A 22951-nucleotide genomic window follows, 5' to 3' on the forward strand; every position below is an offset into this window, starting at 1 on the left:
TCACGCTTCACTGAGCAATTAGTCTATGCTCCTACCACCAACAGCTTCAAACAACACAGATTTTGTCCTATCGAAACTTGACAGACAGAAAGACATGACTTGTATAAGGAGTGATCACATGACTATTTCATTCAATCAGTGGCCATTATTTTGTTCACTCGTACCTTTCAGACAGATTTAAATGATGTTAAAAGGGTACATTGCTGAATGTGAACCAAGTTTGACCCATGTATGCACCGACACTCGTCTAGGACATCATCAGTTTGGTTTATCAAATCATTTAACTGGATCAGTGTTTATGTATTTATCTTGGGGAGATTGTTTTGGGTGCATTTACACACCCCGTTAGTTGTCGTAGCCAAGCTGTAATCTAAAGACCTGATAATTAGAAAAGAACGGTTGGATGCACTTCCCCAATTATCAGTGACCCGGCTCATGTGTTTGTTACTACTCTGTAAACCCCCTGTATAAAGTGCTAACTGTTTTGTCTTCATTTTTTGTGCCAGTAAAATCACATGGTACTAGCATAGTGGAAATTTGTAACTTTTGAGGAGCTGGTAATCAATAATTTTGTTGGACATTTTTGGCAGAATTCAGTAATATATTTCACAAAATACCACTATTAAATTTATTAGCACCAAACTTGGTATGTAGTATTGAGGCATTGAGAGGCTTTAAAATAATGGTATAAATCTTGGTCGGCATGGATTTTCAGTGTACCAAATATCAGGAATTTTTTATACTTCACTAACTGGTTAAGTGAATAAAGGAGAAAATTTCACCAGAAGTTGATATTTATCCTCGGGCATCTCTGGCATCTCTTGTCGTGTTTTCAGGACCTGATCAACAGGTTATTTGACAACCAAGTGGGGGTAGACTGTCATAGACTTGTGGCAGGCCCAGGACTGTCCATGAGGGACCAGCACATTGTGTGCCTGGTGTTCCACCTGATGTGTGTGGTGAAGAACACGAACAACAGCGGTCTCCTGCAGCCACTAGTGGCCATGGCACAAACCCCAAACATCATGAGTGTAAGTATTCAAGTCTCACATCCTGAGCTCCTGGACCTGGTTCCACGCAAAGCGGTTGCAGGCAAAGTTGATTGTTATTGCCATGACTATACGTGTTGAAGATATATATGCCCATGATACACGTCTTTGTAAGCTACTCAGGCTCTGATTGCTTTGTGGAAGAGGTGGACCCTAGGCTGTCTCAGAAGTTTTGTTAGATTTGTACAAATCCTGATGTCACACACAGAGTAAATCCTGCTGCAACACTGGAAAAAGTTTCAAGTTCGAATTCTATTATTTGCCAAAAGTAAAATAAACCATACTGTTTTTGATTACATTTACTCTATCATGGGCATCTGGAAAACTTTCACAAAAAATTACTTGGAGTAGGTGGACAATGACAAAAATTTCAGGAGCTCAAGGTTTGTGAAATTGAGAAGTTCCTGAAGGAATGAGGTGTTATTTGTGCTTCCTGAACATGGGCTGAGACAGGTGATCAGTAAATTAATATGAACAAAGGAAGCATTTTTAATAACTTGCATGATACAGTAGGACTATTTTACCTTTAGCAATCTCAAAATTCCCCCTCATTTACATCTGGTTGTGGTTAGTTTTCAATGTTGACATAATGACACTTTCGCTAATTACATGTACATCAACCATGCAGGACTGTGGATACAGAGAAGGAAATCCTGCGGGGAGAACACCATCACCTTTATACTACTATCTCCCGACCAATGAGCTGATGTGTTTGAATGTTTCAGAGATGCCGTGGTTTCTTCCAGGCTTTTCCCAGTGACTTTCACTCAAGAAAAGTTCACTGCCATTTTTGAAATATAATTGGGTACAGCCAGCAAGAAACACTGATCAGATAAAGATAAAGACGCAGTGCAGATAGTGCAAACCTGCTGTTGTATATAGATGTTTCTGTTGATTTATGTTTATACATGGATGTGGCATAAACATTTCTGTGAGATTTTTGCTCTGTGAATTTCAGGGTTGTTATTTGCCCACAATGCCTGAGGATCACTTAAGTGAGGTGCACCAGGCTCTGTTAGCTGCCAGGGGCACAAGTGCCACACAGGAAAACCCAGTCATGTACAGTATGTAGCACAAATTATGTTTCACCCCCACCCTAAGTCTACTGGCAGAAGGGCGTTGTCATAGTTCATATGTACCTCTGCCTGTCTCACCTTCCTGTTGTACTATAGATATGTCCATAACGAGTATGCTTGGAAAAACCAATCCTATTACGTTACAGATACAGAGGGATAAAACTCAACACATTCCTTGTTTGAATTTGAACCACCTAGGTCAATAATTTTGGTGGACATTTTTGGCAGGATTCAGTAATATATTTCACAAAATACCACGATTAAAGTTATTAGCACCAAACTTGGCATGTAGTATTGAGGCATTGAGAGGCTTTAAAATAATGGTATAAATCTTGGCCAGCATGGATCTTCAGTGTACCAAATATCAGGAATCTTTCATATTTCACTGACTGGTTAAGTGAATAAAGCAGAAAATTTCACAAGAAGTTGATATTTATCCTCGCTACAGGAAGAGAATCTAAAATTTTGTACAAATCCAAGCATATTGGTTATTTCTCTATCATCAGCCAAATTAACATTTAATAGAGAATTGTCGATATCAGTAAATCATTTAGCGATAAATGAATTAATGATATTGATAAATCATTAATCGATGTCACTCAGTGATTTAACAATGTTGATAAATATGGTGAATTAGTGATATCAATAAATGAATGAGCCATATCAATAAATGAATGAGCCATATCAATAAGTTCTGCGATTTATCAGTATCGATAATTCCGCCTTTTTAGCCCTCTGATAACGGCTGCTCTTTCCTGACACCATGTAATATGTTAACCGGAAATTTAATCGGAAAGGAATAAAATAAATGAAATTTGTCAAATTTGTATTATTTTTGACAAATTCATTTTTTGAAATCGATAAATCATTTATTGGTTTGATATCATGAACTTATTTATCAATATCACTAATTCATTTATTGATATGGATAAATCATTTATTGATATCTATAAATCATGTATCAATCAATCTATGAATGAAGTAATGATATTGATAAATATTTATCAATATGGGTAAATAATCATCAGTATTGATAAAAATATTTATTGATATCGCATGTAAATCGCAAACTGCATTGGCAATCCATGATATTGATTTATTTATTGACATCAGTAAGTAGTTACCGATATTGATAATTTATTTATTGAAAGCGATCATTTTCGATTATATGTTAATTTGGCCCCCCTGAGACTATTGATCGCTAAACTTGGGTTAAGTTTAGCGATCAATTAAATTAATACCACTTTGAATCACCTTAAGCTGAATCATTGTCCACAGCTGAATGTATTTAGATTTGTAGCTTCATATCCACTGTCAGGACACCTGGGATCAAACCCAGGTTGGGTCATACCAAAGACTTTCAAAATGGTACTTGTTACCGCCTCACTTGGCGCTCAACGCTGACAGGTTAGATTAAGGTTAAGGTTCAGATTGCCTTTGTGTCAATATAACGTGACTGGGTGTTGTGTCATGTCTGATGTCTTGGTCATGCTATTTCAGTGGTGGCAGCACTTTGATGGCATGGGCTCACCCTGCCATAAGAAGACATAGCTTATGTACAATCACTTTTATTGACTCGTCCTCGTCATATGAAAAATAGCTAAGTATGATGTAAAACCACAAGAATACATACCCGGGCACATGCATTTACATTGATATCTACTGCATACTATTTCAAACGGAATGAACGTTATGAATAAAAGACTGCTTTCAAATAAATGATATTTTATAGAACTGAGCGTGAAAGTGAGAAAGTATACGCCTTGATATTTCAGCTTGAAGACGAATAATATTGATCTTCTGAATGAAACATGCTACTGTAACTTTTAATGCTGTTGTATTTAACTGTTGATTGCATTTTTTTATTCAGTTATGTATGTTTTTCTGATTTCCAGAATGTCCACGAGGCCATCCATATGTGATTGGGGATGTAAGTGTTACTCTTGTTTATAAAGTGCTTTTAAAAAAAATGTTAGAGAAGTTGTAGCTGCCATTCAACAGTGGTGTTGTCATCCTTGTGTATGCCGTATGATTACATTAAAGGTGGAAGAAGTTTTATGAGGTTGTGTGTTCAAATCCAGCTCTTTGCGACTTTGGTTGCAGCTTTGAGTTGGGAGCTTTGTCAGGTACCTGGTGAAGATCTGTGGTTTTCTCAGCACACTCCTGTTTCCTCCTTCATATAAGTGAAAAAAATGTTAAATATGGCATTCAAGAGGTAAATAAATGTATCAGATTGTATTTTTTTTTAATGTATTTTGGGATTCAGACAAATGGCTAAAGTTCAACATGTGCTGTGGAAACATTTGCTGTGGTACTGCCTGTAATTGAGAAGCAAAATGTTAGTCCTTGTCAATTTCAGGCATTTTAACCAATTTACTTGAAGAATAGTCAAATGATCAGTTCACCTCAAGATTTCTGTGAAAAGCCCAAACAAAGGAAAGTCCTTTACCGTATGTTCATTGTGTTAATGAAATCTGTTAGGTACATGTACTTACATGTAAGGGCCTTTCCTGGGACTTCACCCTTGTTATCATAACAGCGAATCATCTAGACATAGTGTACATCATTGCTGTTGACTTTGATATCTCTGTTTGTTTGTTCCAGTGCGGACGACCGGCGGTGCAAGATTTTTGTAGAGAACCAGGCTGTGGTTTACGGATAGGAGGAGCTAGTCACAATCTGGAACAAGGAAACACAAAAGTAGGAACTTCAGAGTAAGTTTAAACATCTGATGTGAATTGGTAAAATACTATTCCAGATAGCGGAAGATTTGGAGGTACTGCATTTCTCCTGAAGTTTAGAATTTTTCAAGTGGTACCTTTTGCCTGATTCTGATTGACTTGTCTGCCCTGTAGGACTAATTAAGAAGTTTTTGTGAAGTTTGATTGAGGAGAGTAAGGAGAGGTATTGTAAGAGTGTGTTCAAATACTGGCATTGGGGGTGGTGGTGTCCAGTTTGGCTAAACTTTTTTGCCAATCGTCTGTAGTGATTTACATATGAAAGACCAAGAAGTCTTTTACCTCATAGCTCAATATTTCCTCAGTCATTTGCAAGATGACAGTTGCCATCCACAGTACATGGATTGCCAATGCATTTTGTGATTTGCATATCAAAGACCTCTGTGGTAAATTAGTGCACAAACTCCCCACAGTTTCCTTTACCATTGCAGTGATTTACAACTCCATAACATACAAAGTCATTGGTCTGCAATCCTTGTGCATACGATAATTACCTCACCTGCATGTATTTGAGGACTAGAGTACCCATATTGTCTCTCCCCCCCCCCCCCCCCCCCAGGTTGAAAAGTACCTGGCCTAGATCTTCAACAAATTCGACCACAGACACACATGTAGTGTACGTTTGTGTGTGTTGGAGGAATGTTATCTGATCTGGACAGGTTATTCGTAATTTCTGTTACACAATTTCAATTCGCCCCTCTCTGAACAATACATTTTAATCTTCAAAACTATTTGAATTATGTATATAATTGGATATAAAATTATACTTTACTGGTAGAATTGTTTTTGAACATTTAGGTTTGTGATTTTGATCATAATTGAGATGTGTTCATGTGAGGAAGAGGATGGATGAAGGTGAACATGCCTGATACAGACGTCTGAAAACTTTTACGTACAATCAGCTGGAAAACATGACATAAAAATTCAAATTATGGTGGCTCAGTAAAATAAAGTTTCATTCATGACCAAGATGTACATTTTGTAGGATTCTAAGAGCATTAAAGATCTTAAAATTAAAATCTTAGGCATTTTGAGACATGCTTGGAAGGCAGGATAATGCCTTATTCAAATGGGATATGCTGTCTAAAGTAAGAAGACAAGAAAAGCATTGGACTCAAATGGGGTGGTTTTGTCTTATCAAAACTGTCAGCTGACTAGCTTTAAGATTTGATGAGGACATGAAGTGCTATTTAATTGTTGTCATTAATGATGATTGTATTAGGGTGTCATGTTGTCTGTATCTTTTTGGCATTAACATTATAGATGTATCTACAGAACTGCTTTACTTTAGAGGTTTTAAGCTTAAGGCGTTTACGTGTTTATATCTCTAGCACAGATGGCTATTGAAAGTGAGGATCTGACAGCCAAGATTTTACAGGGTTGTGCCCAGCCTTCTTGTGAAATATTGATTCTTCATGTCTTTTTCAAGCACTATATATACAGAACTGTTTCAGTTAAAGCTTTTAAACATGAGGTACCTGTGTATCTTCCATTTGAATCTTCTCAATGTACTTACATGTATGCTAAGGTTCCATAATCTATAGTTTTTGTGTTACTCTAAACCTTTGGCTTACTTCTGGAGATAACGGTTTCTTTTAGATGCAGTGCCAGTAACTGGTCATATATGGAATTTTGTATTTTACAGCCAAGATATGACAAGGCCTGGCCATGTTTTGGGAGCCCCGGAATCACGGTACAGACATCCTGTTCCAGAAAGGACACTTAACCCAGCCAGCTGTTCCATCCTCCGTCTTCTCACCCATGTGGCTATGTACATCGGTGCTAACCACCACCCACAAGTATGTGCGAAATATTAATCACCACCCACATGTATGTGCCATATGTTAAACATCACCCAGATGTATGTGCCAAATGTTAATCACCACCAGCATGTATGTGCCATATGTTAAACATCACCCACATGTATGTGCCAAATGTCAATCACCGCCAACGTGTATGTGCCATATGTTAAACATCACCCAGATGTATGTGCCCAATGTTAATCACCACCAACATGTATGTGCCAAATGTTAATCACCACCAACATGTATGTGGCAAATGTTAATCACCACCAACGTGTATGTGCCAAATGTTAATCACCACCAACATGTATGTGCCAAATGTTAATCACCACCAACATGTATGTGGCAAATGTTAATCACCACCAACGTGTATGTGCCAAATGTTAATCACCACCAACGTGTAAGTGCCAAATACTAATCACCACCAACATGTATGTGCCAACTGTTAATCACCACCAACATGTATGTACCACATGTATGTGCCAAATGTTAATCACCACCAACATGTATGTACCACATGTATGTGCCATATGTTAAACATCACCCACATGTATGTGCCAAATATTAATCACCATCAACGTGTAAGTGCCAAATACTAATCACCACCAACATGTATGTGCCAACTGTTAATCACCACCAACATGTATGTACCACATGTATGTGCCAAATGTTAATCACCACCAACATGTATGTACCACATGTATGTGCCATATGTTAAACATCACCCACATGTATGTGCCAAATATTAATCACCATCAACGTGTAAGTGCCAAATACTAATCACCACCAACATGTATGTGCCAAATGTTAAACATCACCAACATGTATGTGCCATATGTTAAACATCACCCAGATGTATGTGCCAAATACTAATCACCACCAGCATGTATGTGCCATATGTTAAAAATCACTCACCTGTATGTGCCAAATGTTAATCACCACCAACATATATGTGCCAAATGTTAATCACAAAGGCCACGGTGAAAAGTATCCAAATTAGCCCTCTAAATTATGTTATTTATTATCTTGGGAAGGTTTGCCCGAGGGTTGGAGGTTCATGGCTTTTGACTCTGCGTAAAGTTAATAAATGTTTTTTTGTATCAAGTTGAAGTATGTGTCATGTGAGAAAATTACATTTTATTCCCAAGTCCCTATAGATTTATTTATTTATTTGATTGGTGTTTTATGCCATACTCAAGAATATTTCGCTTGTACAACAGCGGCCAGCATTATGGTTGAAGGAACCGAGCAGAGCCCAGGGGAAGCCCAAGACCATCAGCAGGTCGGATGGAGTCTCCATAGAAACTGAGGAAAAACTGAGCAACATTTTTATTTTGTGACAAATGCAGATTTGGAATTCACCTTTTATTTATTTGATTTTATTTTTGTGATTGGTGTTTTACAACATTCTCAAGAATATTTCACTTATACGCCGGCAGCCAGCATTATGGTGGGTTAATAACCGGGCACAGCCCAGAGGAAACCCACCACCATCCGCAGGTTGCTGACAGACCTTCCCACCTTCGGCCAGAGAGGAAGCCAGCATGAGCTGGACTTTGAACTCACAGCGACCGCATTGGTGAGAGACTCTTGGGTCATTACACTGCGCTAACCAGGAATTATCATTTGAAACATTCTAATCAATATTCAAGAGATATAGTATAACATATCAGCATGTGCATTTGTTTTCAGGACGTGGGTAGTCTGATTCAGTCTGGGGTGAGGACCTGCCTTGAAGACTTCCTCTGGGGGCACATGTCTGTAGATTTTGAGGTCATCCAGGCAGCTCTAGGGAAGGGATTTGACGATGTCCTTGTACTGCTTCACCATCTACTGGACAGGATACACAATGATACATCACGTGGTAAGCTGATATTACACTGTGTGATGATACATGTACATCATGTGGTACGCTGATACATGTACATCACATGGTAAGTTGATACATGTACATCACACAGTATGCTGATACATGTACATCATGCAGTGTGCTGATACATGTACATCATGCAGTATGCTGATATATGTACACCACATAGTATGCTGATACATGTACATCACACAGTATGCTGATACATGTACATCACTCAGTATGCTGATACATGTACATCACACAGTATGCTGATACATGTACACCACACAGTATGCTGATACATGGTATGCTGATACATCAAACAGTATGCTGATACATGTACATCACACAGTATGCTGATACATGTACACCACACAGTATGCTGATACATGGTATGCTGATACATCACACAGTATGCTGATACATGTACATCACACAGTAAGCTATTACATGTACATCACACAGCATGCTGATACATGTACATCACGCGGTGTGCTGATACATGTACATCACATGGTATGCTGATACATGTACATCACACAGTATGCTGATACATGTACATCACTCAATATGCTGATACATGTACATCACACGGTATGCTGATACATGTACATCACGCGGTGTGCTGATACATGTACATCACATGGTATGCTGATACATGTACATCACGCGGTGTGCTGATACATGTACATCACTCAATATGCTGATACATGTACATCACACGGTATGCTGATACATGTACATCACACAGTATGCTAATACATGTACATCACATGGTATGCTGATACATGTACATCACTCAGTATGCTGATACATGTACATCACACAGTATGCTGATACATGTACATCACATGATATACTGATACATGTACATCACTCAGTATGCTGATACATGTACATCACACAGTATGCTGATACATGTACATCACATGGTATGCTGATACATGTACATCACACGGTAAGCTGATACATGTACTTCACACGGCATGCTGATACATGTACACCACACAGTATGCTGATACATGGTATGCTGATGCATCACACAGTATGCTGATACATGTACATCACTCAGTAAGCTGATACATGTACATCACACGGTATGCTGATACATCTACACCACATGGTATGCTGATACATGTAAACCACACGATATGCTGATACATGTACATCACACAGTAAGCTATTACATGTACATCACACAGTATGCTGATACATGTACATCACATGGTAAGCTGATACATGTACATCACACAGCATGCTGATACATGTACACCACATGGTATGCTGATACATGTACATCACATGGTATGCTGATACATGTACATCATACAGTATGCTGATACATGTACATCACGTGGTAAGCTGATACATGTACATCACACGGTATGCTGATACATGTACACCACATAGTATGCTGATACATGGTATGCTGATACATCACGCAGTATGCTGATACATGTACATCACACGGTAAGCTGATACATGTACATCACACAGCATGCTGATACATGTACACCACACAGTATGCTGATACATATACATCACACAGTATGCTGATACATGTACATCACACAGTAAGCTGATACATGTACATCACACAGTATGCTGATACATGTACATCACACAGTAAGCTGATACATGTACATCACACAGCATGCTGATACATGTACATGTACATCATACTTATGCAAATGAAATAAGAAAAAAAAAACAGGTAACCCTTAATTTCCTTGAGTGGCTTTAATATTCTGGTCGAGCATTAGACCTGGACAGTTGAGGACACGTGTTCAAATCCAGCTCTGCCAGTTTTACCCTCAGATTTTGTCAGATACCGTACATTGTGCCTGACAGGTTCCATCCATCCATCCATCCACTTGACTGTTGTTTATTACTATTTAAGTACAGTACATGTGTATATTTAAGTGTGAGGTTTTAGATTCACCTGTTTAATGGCAGAGAAATCTACCTGATTTATCATGCATTTGATGCCTGAAGGTGCTGTGTTTTTCTTGAAGATGCCATAAATGTGTCTCTAAATATAGAATGATTTACCAAAATGAAAACCTTCACTTTCTTCGGAATTTATGCACTTATGCCCTATTACATGAAACTGATCCAACAGCCTACCAAGCCCTTGTAGTTGTCATTTTTTGCTGGATCATGTTAAGTTAGTTTTGTGTTTGTAGTTGGTGGCACTCACTATAACCTGAAGGAGAAGGCTGGAAGGTCAAAGTGGGAAGAACAGTTCAACATGACCTATGTGTCACCAGTTCTCTCTGTGAGTAGGTTTGTCCATGTCCGTTAGTAATGCAGCAAGAATTACTCTGAATCATTCCCTAGAACTCTGTAACTTTCCTGCATTCTATGGTCCTGACTTACAGCTTTGACAGTCTGAACTCTGACCCTTGAATGACATGAGGTTGTTTCTTTGAATCCAGCTTCTGCTGGTTTAGCTGAGGCTTTATGCCAGGAGATTTGTCAGGTACAAATTTTGTCTGTCCTCATAGGTATAATTTTGAGTGCTGTGAAACATACACCAATAACACCATGCAATCAAATAAATACAGAAATAAATAAATAAATAGGTTATCATTTGGTCTTGTTTTGAAAAATTTCATAACCCATGATGTTTGGCCCTATGACCTTGGGCTCTGTGACCCTGTAACCTTTGACTATGATTGAACCCATCACTAAATTTTTAAACTGTATTTATTAATCAAAAGTATAATTACTATTACTGTTTAGATTATAATTATCCCAGAATTGCTGTATTCATCTGTTTCATCAGATAAGGCAAAAAGGTATATTGTAAGTTTTTAAAAATCTTCCCACAATCCTCTATGCTGTTGAACATCTCAATAATAGAATATATTCAGAAACCCAAGACCTCTGATTTGATTAGATTTGATTTGATTGGTGTTGTACGCCATACTCAAGAATATTTCACTTATACGCTGACGACCAGTGGTGGGAGGTAACTGGGCTGGAAACCCACCACCCCTCTGCCACAGAGGTTCCCAACCTCTGATTCAGATATGGTCCCTTGGTTTTGGATGTTTTCATTCTTATGAATGACTGTTTTTGTGGCGTAATGATGACAGCATCTGCCTTGAAGTAAGAATATCCGGATCAAACGTGGGTCAGGTCACACCAAAGATGTTAAAAATGGTACTTGTTACTGCCTCACTTGGGGTTCAGCACTGAAAGGTTAGGACAAGGAAACAGGACTAGTTGGCCCCGTTCATTCATTCTGCTAAATGTTCCTTGGTTCTAATTAGTTCACATCACGACATGGATCAAATATACTGCCAATGCGGTGTACAGTACCAGTCATTCTTTGGATCATTTTTTCTTTCCGTTTCATCAGAGGTTGGAGGATACTGTTGCTATGCTGAATCAGAAGTTGCTGGATGATGACCGGCTTGGTGAGATTTGTCTTCTATTGAAGGTTGCTATTACATTCATGTACATCTCACACATTTAATGTTGCCCAGACAAGCTGACCATTGCTATTAAGACCACACCATTCACAAGTTAAATAAGCATTAGGTTTTTATTTTCATTTGGTTATAATTACCAGAATAGGCTAATATCTCTAAGAGAAAGTATTGTTTCTACCTCCCATTGCTGCTACATTTTGTTGATCGTGCAGCATTATAGCACAGACTAAATTTTGGCCGAATGTCAACATAATGTTAGTGGGTAGGATGTTCTAGCGTTTCAGTGACACGGCACTTGGGTATGTTGGCTTTGAGATTAAGTTTGTTACCATTGGGATATGACCAAAGTAGCGATGAAACAGGTTTTAGTATCATCAGACAAACTAGTGAGGGGTGTTTTAATGTTTATATTGCATTTATAATGTTTACACAGGTTCCAATACCCTGATGCGAGTACTGTACGAGGCTGACACTCCGGAGGCGCGCACAGAGCTGGACAGCCTGGTGGAAGTGCCTGCCTTCTGGAGATACAGGTCCCACATCTCCCTAGAGCATCTAGAGCAGGTGTTTAACCAACAGGAGAACCAAGGCCCCATTGCACGCACCAGTGAACAGTTTGCTCTTCTACAGCTCTTCCTACAACAGGTCAGGGGCCCCGTTTCCGGCAGAGTGTGGTCAGGCTATAATTACGCTGAGTTCACACAACCAATATTATGCAGTTGTAACTTACCTATTTAGAGTAGAACCCCAATGCTGGGCCTTCCAAACTGCATATGCATAGTTTATTGTACCCTGAATCCATTTTGATTGTTTAAGACATCAAAAAGGGAAGAAAAATGGTAGAATTTGGTGATCGAACATCAGAAAATGTACCCCACTACGATCGAGCCACTCTTGACATCACAGCGATACATTCGCTGTCAGGCATGCAGGCTTCTCTGTGTGCACAACACAGACCACAGGAAACAATCACTATACTGTGTTTTGATATTGAACTAATTTTGATATTATTCCATACCCAAGCGTGCATATCTTGGGACTGCAGTAACACAATGCAGGATACTGTAAAGTTACATTCCTGGCATAGAAACGCCACAGATTGAGAAGATATGGACCAGATATTCCATAATAAACACGCCTTTTGATTAGAGAGGACTCAATCAATTGTAGCTGTACATGTATGAGATTTGCTAAAAGGCCAAAAATTTAGACTTATATCAAGTTGTGGGCTAGTTCCCCTCTGGTGGATTGCCTGGGGATCAGCTGTGGCAGGAATGTGGAAGAGTAAAAGTCCACTATAGGCAACCTAGCAGTGAGCTAATTCCCTGGAGGTGGATTGCTTGAGGTGCAACTGTGGAGTGGTCATGGTAGAGTAAATGAATGCTTCAGTTTTTTAGTACAGACCACGGCAGTACATGTATCCCTATGCTGCAGGTGCAAAGGTGAACTGTAGTGGATTGTTTGAAGTATGCTACATTTGTGCAGATGGTGAATTAATGTCATATTTCACTCAGATTTTTTAAATTTTAAATCTATTTTGATTTTGCCAGAAGTCTGTAAGTTGATTTGATTTTTGACATCCTATCTTTTAACATAGGCCATTCAGTCATAACCATGTGGCTTCCATCTGCGGTCAGTAACATATGAAGTTATACTGGCACTAGCTGCGGGGTGGGGGGGGGGTCTGGCCACTCACAGTTCTCCCCTCCATCACTCACTTCATATATTTACTGACAAAGATGAAGCTGTGTTTATACTTGCTGTGCATCCTGTACTGAAAGTATCATCTCAAACTAAGCAGCAGACAGTGGCATCACTAAAATCATGGATCATGTTTTGTCATGTTTGTGTATCAGGATCATGTGCTGAGGGCAATCCAGTGCAATTTAAACTCCCTAGTCCATCAGAGACGTTCATAATGACATCAGTAAAGTTACCATGTGTTGTCATGTTTGTGTACCAGGATCATGTGCTGAGAAGTGATCCAGCTCCATCTGAACTCCCTAGTCCATTTGCAGACATTCACAATGACATCAGTAAAGTTACCATGTTTTGTCACATTTGTGTACCAGGATCATGTGCGGAGAAGTGATCCAGCACCATCTGAACTCCCTAGTCCATTTGCAGACATTCACAATGACATCAGTAAAATTACCATGTTTTGTCACATTTGTGTACCAGGATCCTGTGCTGAGAGTGATCCACTACCATCTGAACTCCCTAGTCCATTTGTAGACATTCACAGACATCAGTAAAGTTACCATGTTTTGTCACATTTGTGTACCAGGATCATGTGCTAAGAGTGATCCACTACCATCTGAACTCCCTAGTCCATTTGTAGACATTCACAGACATCAGTAAAGTTACCATGTTTTGTCACATTTGTGTACCAGGATCATGTGCTAAGAGCGATCCAGTACCATCTGAACTCCCTAGTCCACCAGAAACATTCACAATGACATCAGTAAAGTTACCATGTTTTGTCACATTTGTGTACCAGGATCATGTGCTAAGAGTGATCCAGTACCATCTGAACTCCCTAGTCCACCAGAAACATTCACAGACATCAGTAAAGTTACCATGTTTTGTCACATTTGTGTATTAGGATCATGTGCTAAGAGCGATCCAGTACCATCTGAACTCCCTAGTCCACCAGAAACATTCACAATGACATCAGTAAAGTTACCATGTTTTGTCACGTTTGTGTACCAGGATCATGTGCTGAGAGCGATCCAGTACCTGCCAAGCATCCTGAAACTGCAGAGACTGCTGATCCAGAAGTTCCAGCGTAGGATTGATGCCTCAGAGGCCAGCAGCATGCATCATATGCAGGTCTACCAAGATCTGGATGGTAAAACACTTCAGGGATTATTTGCTGTTCTTGACAGTGTGTACAATGAAATGTATTTATTAGCCTTTAATCACAGCTTTGGAGAGAGAATTTCTCTCCTAAGTCACAGAAAAGACTTAAACAAAAATTTAACACAGAGATAACTGTGCTTACCGGCAGTTTGGTTTATTTTACTTAATACTTGCATGTTTTCATCTGGGAAGTAACACAGTTCTCCATATTTATACATTGTATCATTAGTGTATTCATAAGATGGACCAAAAAGTTGGAGTAAGTGAACTTAAGTGGACTACATTACCCGTAATGTGATTAGAATCTTCAATCAGGAACATGTATAAAGTAGTCATTGCATTCACTTCTGTTTCATATCATCTTATTCATTTGTCTCTAGGTTTAATTTGTACCCTGATGACTGGTGGTCTTCATACACACAATTATCTCCAGAACTGTTCAATTTATATTTAATTTTAACTGAAGTATATTTTTCTGAACTAATTGCTACTGTATAGCGGACCTCCATGGGTTAGCACGCATTAACCCAAAAAGATTGCTGTGAGTTAAAGTCCAACTCATACTGGCTTACTCTCTGGCTGCACATGGGAAGGTCTTCCAGAAACATGGAGATGGTCATGGGTTTCCCCCAGTTTCCTCAAACTATAAAGCTGGTCGCCATCATATAAGTGAAATATTCTTGAGTGTGGCGTAAAACACCAAACAAATAAATAAATAAATACTACTGTATATATGACCATATGTTATCCCTTTGTTAGGGTAGATAACGAACCATCCTGCTAGCATCACAAGACTTTGTTGACTCTTCCAACTTTTTGCATGTTTGCAAGGTGTTTACTCAAGTATATATTACATGGGCATTATTCCAAGTAGACTGATAAAATTATCCTTTTTGTGAAGCTCTGCAGCCGTCCAACCCAACCAATGTATTATTGTCTCTAAACTCATATTACAAGGATGTATAAATCGTACTGAAAGTTGCTTTCATGTGCAAAATGTTGAGGAATTCGAGTAGTCTTCCTTCAGATGTGGCACCAGTCTTTTCACTGTGTACAGTCATGTATAAGTGTTGTCTGTTTTTCTCCACAGGTCACAGTCAGAGAGAGTACAAGAAACTGCTGCATGATGTGTCCCAGGCTTGGGACTTTGTCAGGGAAAACATCCCATCTTACGGTAAGCTGCAGTTTTACACAACATTTCCTCAAGCTGTACAGAATTCGAGCATTGCTTATGACCACAATAAGGCAGTATTGTTAAGTTAAGGCAAGTTAAAAAAGCAACAGATTGTAATAAAATGTTTATTTATTTTAAGTTGTTAGTAAAATTGCAGGAATTGCAGTACATTGTTGAAAATACTAAGATGAGTTTGGAAGCACATATGCCAGTGTTCAGGGGTTGAAAATCTTATGTCTTGGTAAACAAAACAAATTTTCCGTATGTATTAAATAAAGCTGCAAGACTGTTGTGTGTTATTACTGTGTAATAGTAATGTTCAGCAGTAACAAAAAAAATAGGTAAAGAGGAGACTTTATTACATTTGTCTTTGTTGTGAGCTATGTTCATGATGAGACTTCATTGTGTTTGTCTTTGGTGTGAGTTTTGCTCATGTTGGAACTTTACTGCATTTGCCTTTGTTGTGAGTTGCACTCGTGATGAGACTTTATTAAAAGTGTCTTGCTGTGAGTTCTGATTGTGATGAGACTTTAGTATATTTGTCTTTGGTGTGAATACTGCTCATGTTGAGACTTCATTGCATTTGTCTTTGTTGTTAGTTGTGCTTGTGATGAGACTTTATTTTGTGTGTCTTTGTTATGGGTTCTGCTCATGATTAGACTTAATTATATTTGTCTTTGTTATGATTTGTGCTCATCATGAGACTTTATTACATGTGCTTTTGCTGTGAGTTGTGCTCATGAAGATTTTTTGTTACAACTGTCTTTGGTGTGAGTTCTGCTTGTATTGTGACTTTATTACATTTGCCCTTGTTGTGAGTTGTGCTTGTGATGAGTCTTCATTACATTTGACTTTGTTGTGGGTCTGTTGTCAGGCTGTCCAAGCCCAAAAGGGCGAGTGCATGTGCCGCGGGAGTACTGTCAAGAAACAGTCAGCAGTAACTCCTGCCTGGCCATGCTTCTTCCCAGCCTGAGGGGACAAGGGCTCTGTTCCTATGCCCTCGTTCACTTTCTGCTCATGAAACAAAACGAATTTCTACAACAGTACTATCGTATCACGGGGAAGGAGATGTCCAGGTAAGGAATATAATGGACAGTTCAGGATAAAAAATTAAAATGATCTTTATATGCTTAGAAGCTTTTGTCAACTAATAAATGTTTCTAAAATTTGAGGAAATGATTTCGAAATTTAGCATCGTGCTATTAGTTGTCTCCCTTGTAAAACAACAAAAGAAAATTATACAAATCCTTACAACTGAATGATATGATTTATTGATTTATTTATTTGGTTGGTGTTTTATGACATACTCGAGAATATTTCGTTTGGGGAGAAAGTGGGCCGAGCTTGGGGTAACCCACAACTGTCCGCAGGTTTCTCTGAATGATATGAAAGAGGATGTTTGTGAACAAAAAAATGTTAATAAATGCCCTGTGAGAATTATTCTGGTAAAAATAATTTCCAGATCTAGTTTGTATTGCACTACACATATGTAAATACCTGATCCTTATTGTTAAGCCCCTACCTCACTTCCTTGCATAATTATTTTAACTCTGAAATGAAAGGGGTTGGGCAACCACCTGCATGGTGCGTGTACTTGAACTCTGACTATACTCATTTCAATAGACTGATGCTGAACTTGTGGCCTACCTCTTGTTTTCAGTGTGGACACGGTGTGCTGTTACCTTGCCAGTTCTCTGACACCAGCTCATCTGATCAGCTACGACCCAGACAGAGACATTCTGCCACTCATCCTTGCCAACTCAAACTACTCATTTGAAGTCGGCAAAGGAACACAAGTGCAGTACGACTTCATAAACTTTCAGCATCAGCTAGACAGCCGTTTTTTCCAGGGAAAACCCCTCCTCAAAGTCGAACAGGTATCCTTTAATAATATACTTTGATCACTTTATACACAAGCGGTTGATCTGTAAACTTCTTTATGTGACATATGCCCTGACGTTGTACCGCCGCGTGGTTAGTGGGAGGTAGAATGGAACACACAACCTCATTGCTCAGCATATTGAAAGACTGTTAAAGGGAGAGCCCAGTTCAAATTACGTTTAACCAGCGAGGGACTAATTGCGTGAAACCACCTTAGATAACGACTTCATATTTGGTGTGCAGGTTCGTATAGAGGTGAACTAGGTTCCTACCTGTATTTAAACTGGGGATGTTTCAATCAAATTCCTGGTTTCCATGGCCACGGACTAGAAATAAAAAGTTTAAATGATGTGGACGCAGTCATTATGTTTATATATAAAAGTGAATCATAGGCAGTTTCATACTTGATCAACAGAGGCATATTTATAGTTGGTCTGTTCCACAGTGTCACCCCAGAATATGTAAAAGAATTTTTAATGGTTTTGGGGCATTGGTTCTAGGTTTTGGGGCAATAAGGTTCATGGAGGTTGTAGGTCAATTGCAGCGTTGGTAAACTGGCAGAAAATGTAGCTTGGAGTTTATGAGTTGAGGCATTTAAACATTAGCACAGCTTTGTACAACATGATTCTTTTATATATTGTCATCCATTTTAAGATTTTGAACAGCTCTTGACTTGGTGTCGTATACTGTGCATGTGAAATAATCTGTGCTGCACGTTTCTGGAGACATAACATACATTCTGGTGACTCTTTAGAGCTACTGTCCCATATTGTGCAAAACTAATCCAACAATGGTTGTACAGAAGCATGATAAAACAAAATTCTGGTGTGGTATAAATATTTTTTGATCTTTTGTAACCTTGGATGATACAAGTTTATTCTGATTCTCCATTTGTTTCTTCCAGGGCAGCCTATCATTGCCTAAAAGCTTATTATACTTAACATTTTCAATTTCTTTTCCATTAATTTCTAAATGGCGTTTTCTCTCCAACTTAGCTATACACTGTCATGAACCAACTGTCATGCATTTTATCCTATCAAGGTTGATTGCCATGTCATTTTTGTTACACCACTGCAGTATTTTTTGGCTTTCATTTAATCGTGCTGTCTCTACATGTTCCAATTTTTTGGCTGATGTTGACACTTCTGCAAACAGATCAGTAGTACAATTCTTAGTTGGAGATCATTAGTGAAAATAAGGAACAGTAGAGGGCCAAGTGTAGAGCCCTGGGGGACTCCGCATGTTCATTCATGTAGTTGAGATTTAATACTTCCTAAACAGATTTGTAGCCCTTTTAACCCACAAGGTCTCCCATCAGCTGTCACTGTGAGTCCATCTCCTGCTCATGTTGGCTTCTTCTCCAGCTGTAGGTGGGAAGGTCTGTCAGCAACCTGCAGATGATAGTGGTTTTCCCCCAGGCCCTGCCCATTTTCCACCCACCCTAATGCTGGCAGCCGTTGTATAAATATTCTGGAAGACAGCATAAAATACTAATCAAATTAATAAATAAATAAATTCACTTATAGAGTTTCTTGAAGCTGAAATATATTACTTAGTGGCTCAATCTGACACACTTTCTGTCCCCGGGACGTTCAATGACCTCAGGTGAACTGAGTTGATGTAAACAACCAGAGATCATTGGCGTCTTTAGCAACCAATCAATATGAGGCTTTCGAAGGAGCTCGTTTGCGCTGGGAACAGTTGATGTCTATCAGAAAAAGGGTAATTCCCATTTCCCTGCAGTGGAAGTACATAGCAACATGGTGGACACGCCAACAAAAATCTTCAAATGGCTGTGGTTTTATGATTTTCCATTAGTTCAGCTTCAGCTCTTTCCGTGAGGACTATCTTGTTTTGTGCAGAGCATCCGTGATTGGCTGAAAGAGACACACCCCATGAAGGCGCCAGGGATAGGAAGTGTGTCAGATCCTTGTTAGTGAAGCAATATACACACGATGTGATTTTTATCAGATTGTTACTGGCTTTGTATATGTAAAAATATTCTGAAATATTGTTAAGTACAGTTTAAAACACCAATTAAAGTAAATAAACAAATAAAATATATTACTCAACTCAACATTGGATTACACAAGCCAGCAAATTGTATACAATGACAGACAATTTTATATTTATTTATTTATTAGATTGGTGTTTTATGCCGTACTCAAGAATATTTCACTAATACGCCGGCAGCCAGCATTATGGTGGGTGAAAACCGGGCAGAGTCCGGGGGAAACCCACGACCATCTGCTGGTTGTTGACAGACCTTCGACAATTTTATACTTTTTTAGAAGTATTTAAATAGCTGTCAGTTATAATTTTATTGATCATTATAATTGTGGAGATGTAAATTGTGTGGTTGGTCTATTTAATGCTTGTGACAGTTGGTTTCTTTGCTGTTTGACAAAGGTGGAGACCGTGATATTCCGCACAGAAGTTTCCAACGCCAGCGTTTTCAAGACTCTGCGAGAGAAAATCAAACAGGTAAGGTCTGAATAGAGATAAAGTACAGGTGTAACAAACTCCATCAGTAACATAAATAGGTTTGTGTGTGTGGATGTCATATATCTAACTGTAATGGAAGGAATCTATGTATGTATGTACATTTGTATACCATTTTGTTTCTGTACTGCAGGTGTCACTGTGGCAGGGTGTGAAGGCACAGATCTGCAAGGAGCTGCGCTCTGTCCCCGACGTCTGCAGCGCTCTGGCTAACGTGGATGTCAGTATCAGCTTTCTGGTGTCTGCCCCACAGCACCCAGAGCTGAACCTGGAGGACTTCATGGTGAAAACCCTCAAGATGAATGAGCCGCTCTACAGCCCACAGGTCACACCCAGTTCCTCATTCCTTACTAAAACATTAGTCTGTTCAGTTCTTTAATAGAACGGATTTATAATTTGGACTGGTGTTTTAATGCTCTGCTGAAGAATTTTTCACTTCTTTGATGGCAGACCTGATTGTAGGTTTAAAGGTTAATTGTGGACACCAGGTACATTGTACCTGAGCTTATCTCTGCAAGTAAAGCCGCAGCTAAAGGATATAGGAAAAGATACTATAAAGCGAAGAGTGTAGTTTTAAGGAAAGTGAAGAAAGATATGCCAATAAGAAAAAAGATTCATTTTTGAGGTGTATTTTATTTTCGGAAATATTTGAAAATGATATCATCAATAAACATACTGGGAATGCGAGTCCAGCTTAGATCCCCCCATTCCATTTCACCCTCCAGTAAAGTTAAAAGTAATTTACACCCCAATGAAAAGGCTGAGAAGCTAGTTTGTACATTCATATGTTGAGCCAAGTCGTGTACTCCATATTAAGAGATAAAAACCAAGTGTTTCATATCTCCTTAAAGAAGCCCTGTGAGCTGTATTTCAGCACACCATCTCATTGGTCAATGCAGCTTGGGCACAATCCATACCTCCCTTCTGCCAGTAATTCTATACAACTTGTATGTATTTATTTAATGGGGTGTTTAACACTGTCCTCAAGTATATTTCAGTAACATAGTGGAAGTCTTGAACACGCAGCTGGAGCAACACCATGGCACAATAAACTAGCAAGAGACTCTCTTGTGTGGTCTTGCATGAAGTTCACTCCTTCAACTATAATGAGATGTAAAACATTTGGGAGAGTTTACCAGTAATTCAGTGGTTTACTTTCAGACCTTCAGTTTTTTCCCAGTAAAAAAAAAAGGCCACTAGTAACATTTTACACAACAATCAAATAAATAAGGAAGTAAACTTGGACCTGAAACATGTAAAAGCAGTCGGCGTATGATACACAGGTGGGAAAATGGGAGTTTGACTCTCTTGAGTCCTGTCTGTACTTCTGACATCTTCATACAGAATGTGGATGCATATGATAATCTTGTGGGACCTGAGTGACTGAGGCAGTCAGAGTGCCAGCATGGCGCAATGACCCAGGAACCTGTCCGTTTTCCTCCAACCATAATGGTGGCCATTTTATACTTTGTGAGTGAAATATTCTTGAGAGCGATGTAGAATACCAGTCAAATAAATAAATCAAATAAGATAATGCTATGATCAATTTTACAGAGACTGTGATGCCAACTGAGTAACCTAAATTAAATTTTCGTTGCAGGCCAAGAAGCATTGTCTGTTCCAGCATGTCCAGGCATTGTGGCTTCTGCTCTCTCTAGAGAAGATGAGACGCCTCACACATAATGGCCAGGTGAGTGGTTAACACATCATGTACAGGCGAGTGGCTGACCCATCATGGCCAGGTGAGTGGTTGACACATAATGGCCAGGTGAGTGGTTGTCACATCATGGCTAGGTGAGTGGTTGACACATCCAGGTGAGTGGTTGACACCTGGTGTCCAGGTGAGTGGTTGACACATTATGGCTAGGTGAGTGGTTGACACATCATGGCTAGGTGAGTGGTTGACACATGGTGGCCAGGTGAGTGGTTGACACATGGTGGCCAGGTGAGTGGTTGACACATCATGGCCAGGTGAGTGGTTAACACATCATGGCCAGGCCAGGTGAATGGTGTACTTTGATAGTCAGTATTTGTCATGGAATTTTCACTGTTGGTTTTATATTGTCAACACATTTATAAATACACTATGACATCATATAGTTCTCATTGTGATTGTCAGTTGAAATGAGCCAGTTTCAGTTGAAATGAGCCTTCAGTGGCATGGTCAAGTTAGATGTACAGTTCGTCACATTTTTGAGTCTGACAATGTTTCAGGGTGCATTGAAACTCCTGACAGGACTGTAATGGAACTGTTTGTTTTCAGGATGTTTGAAGGTCAAGAAGCAGCATTCCTGGCAGAACTGACTGTTGGCAGGTTTTGTTTTCAGGATGCATTTGAAGGTCTGGATGCAGTATTCCTGACAGAATTGACTCAAGAACAGGAGGAATTACTAAGGAAGTACCTGAAGAAGCTAAAGGGCAACAAACTGGACCTGTTTATTGAGCAGCTCCATGATTGTCTGGTTCTGAGGATCGCTGTGTCACAAGACAGGACTGCTGAGGACTTCATGGACGTGGAGCAGATGAGGTAAGACATTCTCTTAAACGCAAACATACACCAGAGATATTTGGTGTC

The 22951-nt window shown here is 39.2% G+C and overlaps 1 protein-coding gene across 1 annotated transcript in view; it reads left to right on the top strand.

The window, feature by feature from the left end:
- The window catches only part of LOC135461787 (E3 ubiquitin-protein ligase rnf213-alpha-like), a 110145-nt gene that overhangs the window by 84956 nt on the left and 2238 nt on the right, over positions 1-22951 (top strand). Inside the window, 17 exon segments of the mRNA XM_064739022.1 lie at positions 837-1031; positions 2008-2113; positions 4021-4055; positions 4730-4839; positions 6509-6662; positions 8358-8529; positions 10704-10795; positions 11885-11942; positions 12391-12602; positions 14670-14808; positions 15910-15993; positions 16868-17069; positions 17654-17870; positions 20284-20358; positions 20510-20701; positions 21977-22066; positions 22704-22903. Coding sequence (XP_064595092.1) covers positions 837-1031; positions 2008-2113; positions 4021-4055; positions 4730-4839; positions 6509-6662; positions 8358-8529; positions 10704-10795; positions 11885-11942; positions 12391-12602; positions 14670-14808; positions 15910-15993; positions 16868-17069; positions 17654-17870; positions 20284-20358; positions 20510-20701; positions 21977-22066; positions 22704-22903 — 2333 coding nt within the window.

Source organism: Liolophura sinensis, chromosome 1, assembly GCF_032854445.1.
Source record: "Liolophura sinensis isolate JHLJ2023 chromosome 1, CUHK_Ljap_v2, whole genome shotgun sequence".
Taxonomy (NCBI): Eukaryota; Metazoa; Mollusca; class Polyplacophora; order Chitonida; family Chitonidae; genus Liolophura; species Liolophura sinensis.